The following is a 13,756-nucleotide window of genomic DNA, read 5'->3' as shown; positions in this document are numbered from 1 at the left end:
CACAAAGTGAGCTGCGGTTGTTGATCTTCCCCAGTCCACTGTTGTTTTGTGCCTATTTTAGGCAGCCAAAGGGGTGTCCGCACTGCCTCCCGTTCTCTCTAACTACACCCTGTGGCTCTGCTTGCCAGGAGGGGCCCTCAGGGATGTGTCAAAACATCTGTCGTTGTCATGGTAACTGCTGGTAGGGTTTGTGTGCCTGTGCTCGCCAACGAGGCTCTTTTGTCTTGTGCTCTCTCTCTCTCTCTCTCTCTCTCTCTCTCTCTCTCTCTCTCTCTCTCTCTCTGTCTCTCTCTCTCTCGACCATAAATGAGCTGCTGTGCTGATAAAAGAGGGGTTTGTGTATACATAATGGTAAAATAGAATTTGCATGAATGAAAACTCTACAGGAGTACCTACTGGGGTGAGAAGAATGGAAACAATGGAAGAAGAACATTTCTGTCAGTGTATTATGGTTGATTACGCCTATTCACTGTGTAGATTAATCCATTCGGATCTCTCTCTCTCTCTCTCTCTCTCTCTCTCTCTCTCTCTCTCTCTTTCTTTCTTTCTTTCTTTCTTTCTTTCTTTCTTTCTTTCTTTCTTTCTTTCTTTCTTTCTTTCTTTCTTTCTTTCTTTCTTTCTTTCTTTGTATGGGAAAATAACTGCACACTTTATTTCCAGAGATGTAAAAAATAAGAAACACAGTTTCCATCCAACACAGGTAGCTTTTGTGAGTAACCAGAAGACCTTACTACGGACTCTGCACTGGTTGAATCAAGTTTGTGGTGGGTTCTTGATAGGTTTTAGTGTTTTTCAGTAACAATTCAGACTATCTACCTAATTAGGTACCATGGATTAAATGGTGTAACAGATAGGGTAGAATGCCCTAATGTGGGACAATTTTTGTCACTTCAACTTTGGTGGTGTATTAAAATGTAATGACAACATCTCAAGACAAACAAATTACACCCTTTTAATCCTCTAGTTGTGCTCTAATCAACTAAAAAGATTAAAAACATATGAAGTGTTTCTAATTCGAATAATTTGAGTATTAATGCAAGTTGGTCAAAAACCGTGGTTATCCCTAAAGTGGGACACTCGGTTTCCTATTGTGGGACAGTGTATATTAAAAGGTCTCTAAAACATGTTTGTGTAAAATATTAGTCCAAAATGTTATCTGCCACACTTAAAGACATATCAGCTACACATTCAGAGCATGTTTTATGAATTATTTTTTCTGTCTTTTATTGGTAAATATGACTGAGACTGTTTGAACCCATTGCACACAATTGGCTGCTTCAACATGGCTGCTCTTTTTGAGGAAAGAACTTCCGGTTTTTGGACCCAAATGTTGTGTTGATAGCTATGCTCTAATAGATTAGTCCAGAAAGACTGAAAAACAACTTTGATATAGATTTAAATATCCATTGTTTTATGTGGACATGGTGTTTGACTTCATAGTAATTGTTTGACTTATTAAATTACTACTTTTACAACTGTCCCACATTAGGCAAATCTTGTGTCCCACTTTAGGGACACACATCCTAAAGTGGGACACACTAATAATATGGTTTAAAATAAAATATTACATTATTTGATATACACCACACATTCTTTTCTAATGAAAATATACCTACCCAACATATTTATCAAAAAATTGACAAAGTTGCTTTGATTGGAATTGATTTATACCCTAAATGCAGATTTGGCCAAATGCTATGTGATTTGCCATTTGAGGGACTTCACCCAGGGTCCTTCTTCTTTGATTGTAATCCCTCCATGGAGCATTACTATACATATACTAAATCATGATATTATGTTAACAGGATGATAGGGCTTTGATTTGGTTATAGTTTTGTTAACATTTACCAACTTGGGGAAAAGCTACACCCCTTAAACCTTAAGGTGTCCCACATTAGGCATCGTCCCACATTAGGGCATTCTACCCTATGTAATAATATGTGGTAGTGTTGTGCTTGTGCCATGAATTTACTTTTTGCTGTTCACACGTCTGTGCGTGTGGGTGTGTGTGTGTGTATGTCCATCTGACCACAATGGGGCACAGCCCTTTTCTTGGCTGAAAGGGAATTTCCATTGAAACCAAAGCCCACCCTGCTTTGGCATCTCGCAAGTCAGCATCATTAGCCACTGCTCTGCCTGGAGCAACTTTTCACCTGACCATGCTAATGGCAGGGAATGAGCCCCCCACATGTGGGCTTGCCCATGGGGACCTGGGTTTGAGTCCAGCCTGGATCATGTCCAAGCCTTGCTCCATCTCTCCTTTGTCTTCCTGTCATCCTCTCGACTATCATCAATAAAGACACAAAAAGGCCCTTAAAAATGATCAAAGACAATGGCAGGGAAGTGGAGAAGGGAAGCAGCACGCACTCACTGTTCGGTATTTTCCCCTCCTCAAATCTTCCACTGTCTCTCTCCTTTGCAGCAATACTCAGAGAGCTGTGCTCCGCCTGTCTGCAAGCAGTTAGGGCCTCTGCACACCGGCTCCGACAAAGTGCGGCGCACTTTTGCTTCCGACAGAATTCGGACCCCCAAACCCAATTTCACACGAACATTGCATTGATAGTCAATGGGCGGCGCCGACAAAATAGAACTTGTCTCTAATTGCTATCCGACATCGGCGAATGTCCGTGTGCGTGGTTCTATTGAAAACAATGGAATCGAATTTTAGATGAGCAGTGCTCAGCACTTTGTCGGAGCCGGTGTGCGGAAGCCCTTAGCCTAATCCATCCATCTGCAAACTACTTGGGAAGTAGAGAGAGAGAGCAGTTAGGGAGGCCTGGCACACACTTGCTCTGGGCTGCTCCAGATTTTGGGCTGGAATAAATAATGTCTCGCATCCTCACACACTCTCCCACCCTACTGTAAGCATGCTCACAGACGGACCCCCGAAGATAAGAGTCTTTTGTGGAACCAGTTTGAAGCATCGCTCTGAGAGGACATTACGTCTGTCTACAGCCTTTGATTGTCTCCCCTAAGTGATGCATTATAGGAAAAACAGACACCCTTGAGAATCCTATCTGTCTCTGTCATCACATGTAGTCTCTTAACGTTTGTGCATGTGGTAGCTCACAAGCAAATGGTGGCTTTAGTGTCAAGGCGGAACCCAGTGTGCACTTACTCTATGCTCAGTGGACAATAACTACAACTATTGGGACTATATGGGACGCACAACTATTCATTGCAACCCAAATATGGCCTTAAATTACAATGGGGGTACTTTTCCCTTTGCTTTGCTGTCCACATTTAGACCATTAGACCATTAGAAAAACACCTGAAACAATAAAATGTGATCAGAGGCAATTATAGGGTAAGTTCGAGCCCCAAGCAAAATGTCATGCAAACATCACTTAATTCGGAATAAAAGGAAAGATCAAAGTAAACTTGACGGAACTATTTAATTCTGATTTATTCATTCTGAATTAAAAACATCATGTAAACGTGGTGATTGTATGATTGCCTTTCGAATCCACATCCCTTTCAGCTGCCTGTCAAGCATATCATCGGCATGACGTGGACTTGAAGTGGTTTAATCGTGCTGCCGTGAAAAGAAACTGTAAACAGTCATTGTCGGCCGCTCCTTTGTAGGCACCTCAGTGCCCGTTTCAATCAGAGGGACGGCAGATTACTGACAGAGGGGCAAGCAAGTGTGAGTTGTTGGCACACCCTGCCACTGACCTTTGAGATTTCCGCCTGGCGTTTTGTGCTGTGTGTGCACATGGGGAGAGGGAGAGAAAAAGAGAAGGAGAGAGAGAGAGAGCTCAGTTCCACCTCCTTTTGGCTGACAGGAGCCTAGGAGAACGAAACGAAAATAACTGACAAGTGTTTACACAGGTTAACATGAGTCCATCTGGCCCTCGCAAAGAAATGGCCCAACATTGTTTTTGCAGGTTTGCGTCTAGACAATAATTAGGGACGGCACTATAATGCCCCCCTGTGCACTGGGCCTGAATGAAAACATGGTCGTTTCCTTAGGATTCTTCTGGAAATGCCTCAGCAGAAACTCCTGTAGTGGTTGGAAATGTCACGTGTAAATTCTTCATTTAGGCCAGACTGCCGTATAGCTTTCAAATTAAAACATTGATGACTTGTGAATTCATGGCTCAGGAAAGGTACGGTACAGTTGAGCCCCATGCTTAGATCACTTTTCCAGTTTGGTCTTCTGGTGAAGTGGAAAGTCTGACCGGGACTTTTTCCCCCTTTTTGTAAATGCAAGCCCCAAAAGTGGGGTCGCAGTGGGGTCTGAAGAGTTGCATTGACGGCATTGAATATATAAACTTAATATTATATGCTCAGCTCTTCAAAAGTGAAATAACTGGTGCTAATTTCGAATATAATTCAAGGTCTTCTTTGTGAGCTCTCTTTGCTTCTTTGTGCATTAAAAAGCATTTCCCCCAGATTTCATTTGCCATTTGCTCAGGAATGTCAAAGTATGATTTACTAAGACCATTTTAAAAAGTCCCCTGCAGAAGTTTTATTTGAGTTACGGGTGATTTTGTTTGACAAGTGTATCACTCACAGAGCTTGTGTCACGGCTAGACAGGAATGGTGTTTGGTTTCAGCCAGTCCTTTGTCTGGCATTGGCAGCAGCCAAAAAAATAAAAGAAATATTGGGTAAACTCTGGAAAAAGGATCCTGATGCCTCATGACCGAGGGAAACACTTCTGGACCCATTCTGGTTTAGGCCTGAATTGGTCTGCCCATACTTTCCCTCTCCTTCCTGGAGAACATTCAAGATGTCCGTGCCACAGAACAACACCCCAGCTGCTTCACCATTCTCATCCTCGGTTCAATGAATGTTCGTTCTTCTAGCAGTTAGCATTGCTAGCAAAGAGAGTCTGGAAGCCGAGGGGAATTCCGAAGAACTTGCTTAACTAGCGATTAATGCCTTGCACAGATGTGCTTGTTTTGTTTTTATTTATTTATTTGTTTGTGGATGTGCTATGTGTCACTGCTGGATTGTAAAGTTAGCAGAGTGTGAGTTTTATGAGGCCGATCCGTTTCAGGATAGAAACAGGAGGGGAGGAGGAGGATTAGGTGGAGGAGGAGGAGGATGAAGTATAGGTGGAGGAGGAAGAGGAGGAGGAGGAGGAGGAGGAGGAGTGGGAGGAGGAGGAGGACTGTGGTCTGAGGTATACTGGTGAAGGCTCACATTGGCTATGGTGGAAAGGAAGTCATGAGCAATGGAAACTCCAGTGGGTCTTGGCTGCTTTCCCCCAGGAACTTGAAAAGGAGTTTCAGGGAGGGTTGTGGAGGAGAGGAGAGCAGAGCAGAGCAGTGGAGTGGAGTGGAGGAAAAGGAGACGGGAGTTGAATAGAGAGGCAGAGAAGGAAGACGTGAAAGTGATTGAGTGATAGGCAATTAAGTGGAAGTGAAACCTCCTCCGAGGCAGTTTCTCTACGAGCTTAGCGACGGAGACTTGGCCAAGGGATCTCCCTGCACCTTGCTCTCTCTCTCTCTCTCTCTCTCTCTCTCTCTCTCTCTCTCTCTCTCTCTCTCTCTCTCTCTCTCTCTCTCTCTCTCTCTCTCTCTCTCTCTCTCTCCACTGTTTCCCCTTTCTCTCTCTCTTCCTCCTCTCTCCCCTCTCTGATTACACTGATTTCCCAACACTTACTTAACCCCTTGGCACTGTTCTCTGATCGCTCATCAGCAGCACTGTACACAGTGCTCCCTTATTTTTCCCCTCCCTTTGCATCACAATTCCACCCATGTTGTTTGTGAGGGAACATTCTGATCTATTGTTTACAATGGGACCGTTACATCATCCAACACCCACAACCCCCCCCCCCCCCCCCCCCCCCCCCCCCCCCCCCCCCCCCGCCCCCCCCCCCCCCCCCCCCCCCCCCCCCCCCCCCCCCCCCCCAACAGCTCTCTCTCTCTCTCATCTCTGCTCTCGAAAACAGAACACGGGGGAAACTGCTGGACTGTTCTTTTCATCTGTCTGTTGACCTTTGTGATGGTGTCCAGCTCTACAAACAAAGTCCTCATGCCCTAGCTACCCTTCGGGCTACTACGGGGGTATGAACCCCAGGGGAGGCTTTCAAGATGGGGGTTATTATGCTTATCGTAAGCAGGAGGGAAGTGAGTTGAAATCAAATGATGAAACCATTTCAAATATTCTTTTGAAGTTCATAACCACTGGATAAGTTGGCTGCTGGTGGTTGGGCAGCTCGTGTGTTTGTCGTTGCATTTCTACTTGAGGGAACCACATGGGAATGAGGAAACTGAAATAAAATCTGAGTGAAAATTGATAGAAATACAGTAAAAAATCCCTCTGTTCCTCACTTTAAGTTTCACTTTTTGACAAGGGTTTTGGGGCTCTGACTTAAAACTAACAGAGCAGAGAAGCAGAAAATGAAACATGCTCGGAAAAATTAAACCTTAATCAAGCAACAGCAAGGCAGCAAGCAGGCAGGCAAAGAAAATCAGCTGCTTGCTAAGTTTTGTGGTGACCTCCCTTGTTTTTCACTGGGCTGTTTTAGTGCCACCTCAGAGTTTTGGCTGCCATTGGAGTCGGTGATGGAGGCCTGTGAAGTCTGACGTCATGATGTTTTGATTGTTTCTCATCCTCTCAGGCTTGGTCATGCAAATGCTTAAATGACAAGTTTTACTTTTTTGTCCCTTTAAGCATTGTGGTAATGGAGGGGGTAAATGACAATGGAAGTCACTCACAGCACATGTGGATTAAATTTCACTCAATATCAACTATCAGCCTTTTCTCTCATTCTCCTGCCCATTGTCGTGCAATTCCATGGTCAAAGTTATTGAACTTGAGTGTTATTTTCTTAAAGGCATCGCAGCCATTTCGTGCATAATTTATAGGCTGCTGGCAATTGGGGCACACATTTTTTTCTGGCTTTGTCTGTTTTCATTCCACATAAAGCATTTTCATTTGGGTTCAATTGAAATGTTCTCTCGAGCTGGAGCGGTCTTTGGCTGGTATTTCAGAAAAGCATGCCAGTGGGTGTGAATAGGCCCAAGCTACTCAGTGTCTTTTTACGCCCTCCTATCCTCTCAACGTCCTGTGCGAAAGCTTTTTTTCTTTAATAACCATGGATTTCTTTAAAGTCCATACAGTTTGCAGAGAAGTCAAGTGCGGAAATGAAAACACTCCATCAGCAGCTTTAAAAGACGTATATTAAAACACTCCAGCAAAAGCCTCACTAAGTCCATTTTGGAAGGAATATAGCACAGGGCTTTGTGTGAAACTAAGAGCAAAACCAATTTCAGGTGGCAGGGAACTGTTAAACCTTTCTGGCCCGGGCTTCCTGTTGAAACAGGCGCAGGCAGGCAGCCGTATCGGTGGCTAACTGGCTCTGTGTGAATGAGTCCAGTTTTCTAGAGTCTCACAATCAGTGTTGCCAGATTGGGCGGTTTCCCGCCCAAGTGGGCTGCTTGGGATGGCCGTCTGGAGGTTAAAAAAATAAATAAAAAATTTGGCACGTTTTTTTTGCCAATTTATGGCCATAGAAATGAACAGAAATTAGTTCAAATTGGGCTGGATTTAGTACTTCCAGGCGGATTTTGAGCATTTTTTGGGCAGGAAATCACCAGTCTCATCTGGCAACCCTGTTCACAATGACCAAAGGTCCTCTTTGTTGAGGGGACGTCAGCAGGGGTAAGACCCAGGCTAAGCTACTGAGGGGATGAAGGGAGGCATGCCCCCCTGGTACACACAAGCCACCATGCAACATGCTAGCCACTATGCGACAGTAAGGGCCGTTGATGACCGCTTTGACCTGGCCCGGGACAAAGCTCCCCCAACCCAATACATGCAATGTAATGAGGACCCAATTCTGGTGGCCCCTTCTCCTTGGGTCTGGGACAACTGACCTCTTTGTCGACCCTGTTGGCTTCCTTCCTAGTACACACAAACCACAGTCTTTTACAAAGACTTAATGTTTGAGAGGTGAACAACACTTTGTGACCCAGAAAAAGGGCTGTGTTTGAGATTTGTTTTGCTGGTGCTTAGTGGGGAGCTGCTGACGTGCTATATTTAGGTCAGTCGGTGGAAAACTACAGTATAATTAGCTATATTGTGGCTGTATGGTTGCAATTTTGGGCACTGCAATGCAATGACGTCAGCCATTGGATTCAAGAGTAGATGGCTAAAATTAAACACTGCTGATAATCCAGTGGTGTTATAAACCATTGGATTTATTTAAGCCATATGTTGTTTTAAAACTGTATAGAATTTGGAAGTCAAATGCAACACTCTTGGTACAGGGATTTGCAGTATAACCCCCCCTTTTTTTCTTTTCTTCACTCAAGCCATCTGGTTCAGCTCTATCCAAATGTCAGAATAATAGAGTCAGCAATCTAGTTTACTTTAGAAGTCAAAAATGTGCTGCCACATTATTTCAGCTCAGATGACTTTTGTGTTGGAGAACCTGAAGAGAACTTTTCTACTGCATGTGTGCGTGCGTGCGTGCGTGCGTGCATTCGTGCGCGAGTGTGTGTGAGCGTTATGTGTGTGTATGTGCCTGTGTGTTGGGAGGGTGTGCGTGCGTGCGTGCGTGCATGTGTTGGGAGGGTGGGAGGCTGGGGGGGCAGAGTTAAGTGAACCCACATGTGTGAGTAACTTCAGTCCGTCTCTGGCACTCCTCGTTCGGTTCCCACTGCCTACTCTGCAGTCTGCCATCATCACACGAGGGAGAGAAAAGGACAGCGAAGAAAAAAGGAAACGAGGGGGGGTAAAGCAGAACAAGACACAAACTAGACAGAGGATGAAAGACTTGAGGAAAGCAGTCGTCGTGAGGAGTTGAAACCCAGTCCCCAACAGTGTGCCTCAGTGTGAGAGTTATCGTGCAGATGGCAGGGATGAAAGTATCTGGCCAACTTCTGAGGGATGCGAATCCCACTCGCTCATATTGTCTCAGTCGGTTCAAACCCACATCCTCACATGGCACCCAGCCCCATTTTGTTTTTTCTTAGAACACATGCACGAGAATGATCCTCCTGACCCTCAAAAACTGACCCCATTCTCTCTCTATTTCTCTCTCTCTCTCTCTCTCTCTCTCTCTCTCTCTCTCTCTCTCTCTCTCTCTCTCTCTCTCTCTCTCTCTCTCTCTCTCTCTCTCTCTCTCTCCCTCCCCACAGGACAGAATGCTGAGCCACAGCAGCCTTCACTCTCGGGGGAGGGAGATGTTCGGCCTCTGCTGTTTGCCAGGTCAGTAAGTCCACATGGAGCCTGCACTTGGCTTCAGTAGATGGAGATGATCTGATAAAATCACCTAAGCAGTTATGAAACATTTACAGTGGTCCCTCTGTGTCTATCATGGCAATTGCAGTCCAGAACCCCAAACATTTGTGAAACCCCACACGCTATGTGTGAAAACCCAATTTATTTCATAGGTTAATATCTTCTTTCCAACACTGTTGTGTTACATATGCAATTATCTTATTACTTTCAGTGACAATGATTTTGTTACTATGTTTACAATGTAAAACCTCTTGCATAATTCTTTAATAGTTAAAATAAATTACGGTAACATTATTCTCAGGAACTTTTCTTCTGTGACATTACTGTATATTATCGGAAAAAATGGCTGTGATTTTATGGGGGATCACTGTGAATACTGTGTCTTGTATTTTACCAGTTACTCAAAATCAGGAGTGAAGATCATTGTCCCCGCCTCATACATTGTCCAGAGTACGCTTTAAGAGCTTATTGCAGAAGGAATACATGATATGGGTTTGTTTTCTCCCTGAAGCCAGAAGCTTCACGCCTGCTCTCAACTGCTGAGTTATGCCTTCAAAGGTCAAGACTACAAAAGGGGTCAACTTGACTCGCCAACGCATGCCTGTATATCCTCCTGGCTTTTTGAGTTAGCAGCATTTTTCGACACGCAATTCAGATTCCTTGGGAAGCTTGTCTCAGCAGGCCTTGAAACGGGCTCCACCTCCGTGACCAATCCGTTCGTCAAGGCCACGGTTTGAAAACATCTCGATTGAGTCTCGCTTCACCTGCAGAGATACTGCTCCTGCTCAAGCTTTGAGCTGTAAGATATACTGATCCTGTTCAAGCTTTGAGCTGTGAGAATAACAACATTCTCTGTACATGGATCCAAATTAGCAACGGTGTGTGAATCAAACCCCACAGGGAGGGCCAACCTACAGTAGCTACACAGTCAGCCATGCCTTGAGAATCATGCGTGTCTTTTTTTATCAGTCGGTCATTTTCACACCATGGTGTCACAGTGCTGTTTCTTTCTCAGAAAAAAACCCTCCGCTACCATCACCTCCACCACCATGAGTTTTCCTTCCTGTAACTGTGTCTGAGTCACATCAGGCCGAATAAACCTGGGGTGCATTTCTCGAACGCGTAGTTGTTTGCCAGTTTGCAACTTGGGTAGTTGCCAATGGGAAAATGCATCACAAACAACAAAGTAGCTAACGTAGTTAGCAGCTATGGTTTCAAGAAATGCACTCCTGACCTGTTTTGAGACCTCACAACTCTGCCAGACCCAAGTAAGGCTTCAGCAAAGCCCCTCTGGCATCGAGCTGACACAGCAACAAGCAGTCCCACACTAACTCAAGTCCCCCCATACCCCCCCCAACTCAGTGTTTACCAATCTTTTTTGTCTTACGTACCCTTTAAGCCTTTTTGTCATACCATCAGTACCCCGGCTTAACGCATGCTTTATAGCTCCTCCTCTATTCCTATGTAACTACATTTTATACTTGTCATTATATTTTCCACATACCCCATTTGTAGTTGTCTCGCATACCCCTAGCGGTACATGTACCCCCGGTTGGGAACCCCTCCTCTCACTCGAGCCCCCCCGCACCCCTGCTCCTGTGGTGAAAACAATCTGGCAGTGTGTTGAAGAGAGGGCCAGGGACAAGGCCAGGGCCTCTCAACCCCCTCAGCCCCCAGTGCCAAACCACTTCCACCTCCTTCCTTTCAGTCGTCTACAAGCCCCTGCCCCTCTACCCAACACTGTCTACTGCGCTCTCTTTTTTAAAATACTCTCTCTGTCAACAGTTCTCTTCCTCTACTCTCTTTGTGTGTCTGTCTGTATGTGCGTCTGTGTGTCTGTGCGTGAAGGTGTGCATGGCTTGTTGCAAGTCAGAGTGGCTGGTGGGAACCTAGCGTCGCTCCCAGCCACCTCTCTCTCTCTCTCTCTCTCTCTCTCTCTCTCTCTCTCTCTCTCTCTCTCTCTCTCTCTCTCTCTCTCTCTCTCTTGCTCTCTCTCTCTCTCTCTCTTGCTCTCTCTCTCTCTCTTGCTCTCTCTCTCTCTTTCTCTGTCTGCTCTTATCACTATACCCATCTCATCCCTCTCTCTCTCAACATTTTCTGTCTCTGTATTTCTTCCTCTCTTAACCTTTCCCAGTGCATCTTCTCTACTTGCCTGGCTGTATTCCTCTCTATTATTTCTTTCATTCCCTCTCCATATCTTTTTCTTCCGTCATTATTCATCTCTAGCTGTGTTTCATCTTTCCCCCCATTCCTCTGTCTGCTTTTGGGCTGCCATAAGCTGCCACACAGGCCCTGAGTGTTGGTGGCGGTTGCTGCATCTCTGCTCCACAGTAGATAGGAATGCTGAGGTGCAGTGCAGTGGACTAGTTTGGAGAGGAGAGGAGAGGAGAGGAGAGCTGGCCTGGCTTTGTCGGGCTACTCTTTAACGTCTCCTATCAGCTGCTATTCTCAGAGGCACAGAGGTGGCTGGGAGTGACGCTAGGTTCCCACCAGCCACTTCGACTCGCGATCCACGACAAGCCATGCACACCTTCACAGGCAGGCAGACAGGCAGACAGGCAGACAGGCAGACAGGCAGACAGGCAGACAGGCAGACAGGCAGACAGGCAGACAGGCAGACAGGCAGGCAGACACTCGTATGGTCTCCCACATATGCACCCCCTCATACACATACAGTACATTCACACACATTTCCTCACACATGGAAAATGATTTCGCATTTTTAACACATACGTTATGAATTTATATTTGAGCATGCACATAGAGAACCATACCGCCACGGGCCATCATGTTCTGTATTTCGTCTGCATTCCATGCAGAGTACTGTATGTACTGCATGAACTTTCAAATTAGAAATGGCCAAACAGAACGTAAAAGCCTCTTATATGGATTTACCCCCGCTCAGGTCAAAATGCACACATGGTTTACATAGTCCTTTGACTTTGGTTAAGGCAAACATTCCACACGCTCTCTTGTATATCCGTACGTCGACCAGCCTGGTTTTTGAAGGGCATATGCTGCTGGGGTGTCACACACACACACACGCACACGCACACACACACAGCATTTCTTTGTTAAATCTTTGTGTGCAGTATATGACAGCCAGGCCTTCGTTTTTCTCTCCTCGTCCATGTCAGCTATTAAGTGGCCAGTGTGGTGTCCCACTGAGGAAGACCTGCAGCTGTATTTACTCTGCAGCCATGTATTGGAATGACGCTGATGTTACTCACACTCTCACGTGCACAAACAAATGCACGGCACACGCACGCACGCTCACACACACACCCACCAGCCTGATCTCCAAAAATTCTGTGCTCCTGGACACGGATGTTAAGGACACGAAATCCGTGTCCAGGAGCACGGATTTTGCCAAAATTCTGTGCTCCTGGACACGGAATTGTTTTCCGTGCTCCTGGACACGGAATTGTTTTCCGTGATGGGCACACGGAAGTGCTTTCTATAGGCTATTACCACAGCACTGTGTTAAGTCTATCATTAGAAAATACATACCAAATGCTCATCCTAAACAAAATAATGCTATAGCAATTTAAGTTGTGCCCTGACCAAAACATTCCCTAACCTTAACCTGTCATTAAAGGCATATTTTTCAGAAATACCTTTTTCCAGTTGGTTGCTAGGCTATCAAACTCATATAATGAATGAAAGAAAACTAGCTGTGCCCAGACCAAAACAATCCCTAACCCTAACCTGTCAGTAAGAAATGTTTTTTTTTAGACAAAATATTTCAAATTAGAAAAATCCTGAGAAAACACAAGACTGTGGAAATAGCCTACAGAAAGCACTTCAAACAATTCCGTGTCCAGGAGCACGGAAAACAATTCCGTGTCCAGGAGCACGGAATTTTGGCAAAATCCGTGCTCCTGGACACGGATTTTGTGTCCTTACCATCCGTGTCCAGGAGCACGGAATTTTTGGAGATCATGTTGCAGCCACGCATGCACGCACGCTCATAGGCACGCACGCACGCACGCACGCACACACATACACACACACACACACACACACACACACTGTTTGGGTTTGCGCTGTCCTTCGCCAGGTCTCCCCTGATATACACAGCTGAGTCGCATCTTCAGCTGTGGTATTCTCTCACATGTGCGAATACTGTCCCCCTAGTCCTCCCTTCTTCTCCTCTATGTCGTCTCTCCTCCTCTTCACTTCTCTCCTTTCCTCTCTTCTGCTCTCTGCATGTCTACTCTCCTTTCCTCTTCCATCTTATTTGTTTTGTACCCTTTCCTTTGGGCAGTCGTTTAGGGCAGTCATGTAAGCATGGGTTAGGGTGTCAGACTTGTATCCCAAAGGTTGCCGATTCGACTCCCGATCTACCTGGTTGGTGGGGGGCGTAATTAACCAGTGCTCTCCCCCATCCTCCTTCATGACTGAGGTACCCTGGTACCATGGTACCGTTCCCGCCGCACTGCTCCCTTGGGCCGCCATTTGGGGCTGCCCCCTTGCATGGATGCGGTATAAATGCAATTTCGTTCTGTGCAGTGAGCAATGTGTGCTGTGTCACAATGACAATGACAGTGGGAGTTT

The 13,756-nt window shown here is 45.6% G+C and overlaps 1 protein-coding gene across 1 annotated transcript in view; it reads left to right on the top strand.

The window, feature by feature from the left end:
* mtmr11 (myotubularin related protein 11) overlaps positions 1 to 13,756 on the top strand; it is a 57,396-nt gene that overhangs the window by 1,878 nt on the left and 41,762 nt on the right. The window contains exon 2 of the mRNA XM_063199364.1: positions 9,097 to 9,166. Within this exon, the coding sequence (XP_063055434.1) occupies positions 9,097 to 9,166 (70 nt within the window). The remainder of the gene's footprint in view (positions 1 to 9,096; positions 9,167 to 13,756) is intronic.

Source organism: Engraulis encrasicolus, chromosome 5 (assembly GCF_034702125.1).
Source record: "Engraulis encrasicolus isolate BLACKSEA-1 chromosome 5, IST_EnEncr_1.0, whole genome shotgun sequence".
In the NCBI taxonomy this organism is placed as follows: Eukaryota; Metazoa; Chordata; class Actinopteri; order Clupeiformes; family Engraulidae; genus Engraulis; species Engraulis encrasicolus.
Note: the sequence above shows the minus strand (reverse complement) of the source record. Positions and strands in the feature narration are given on the sequence as shown.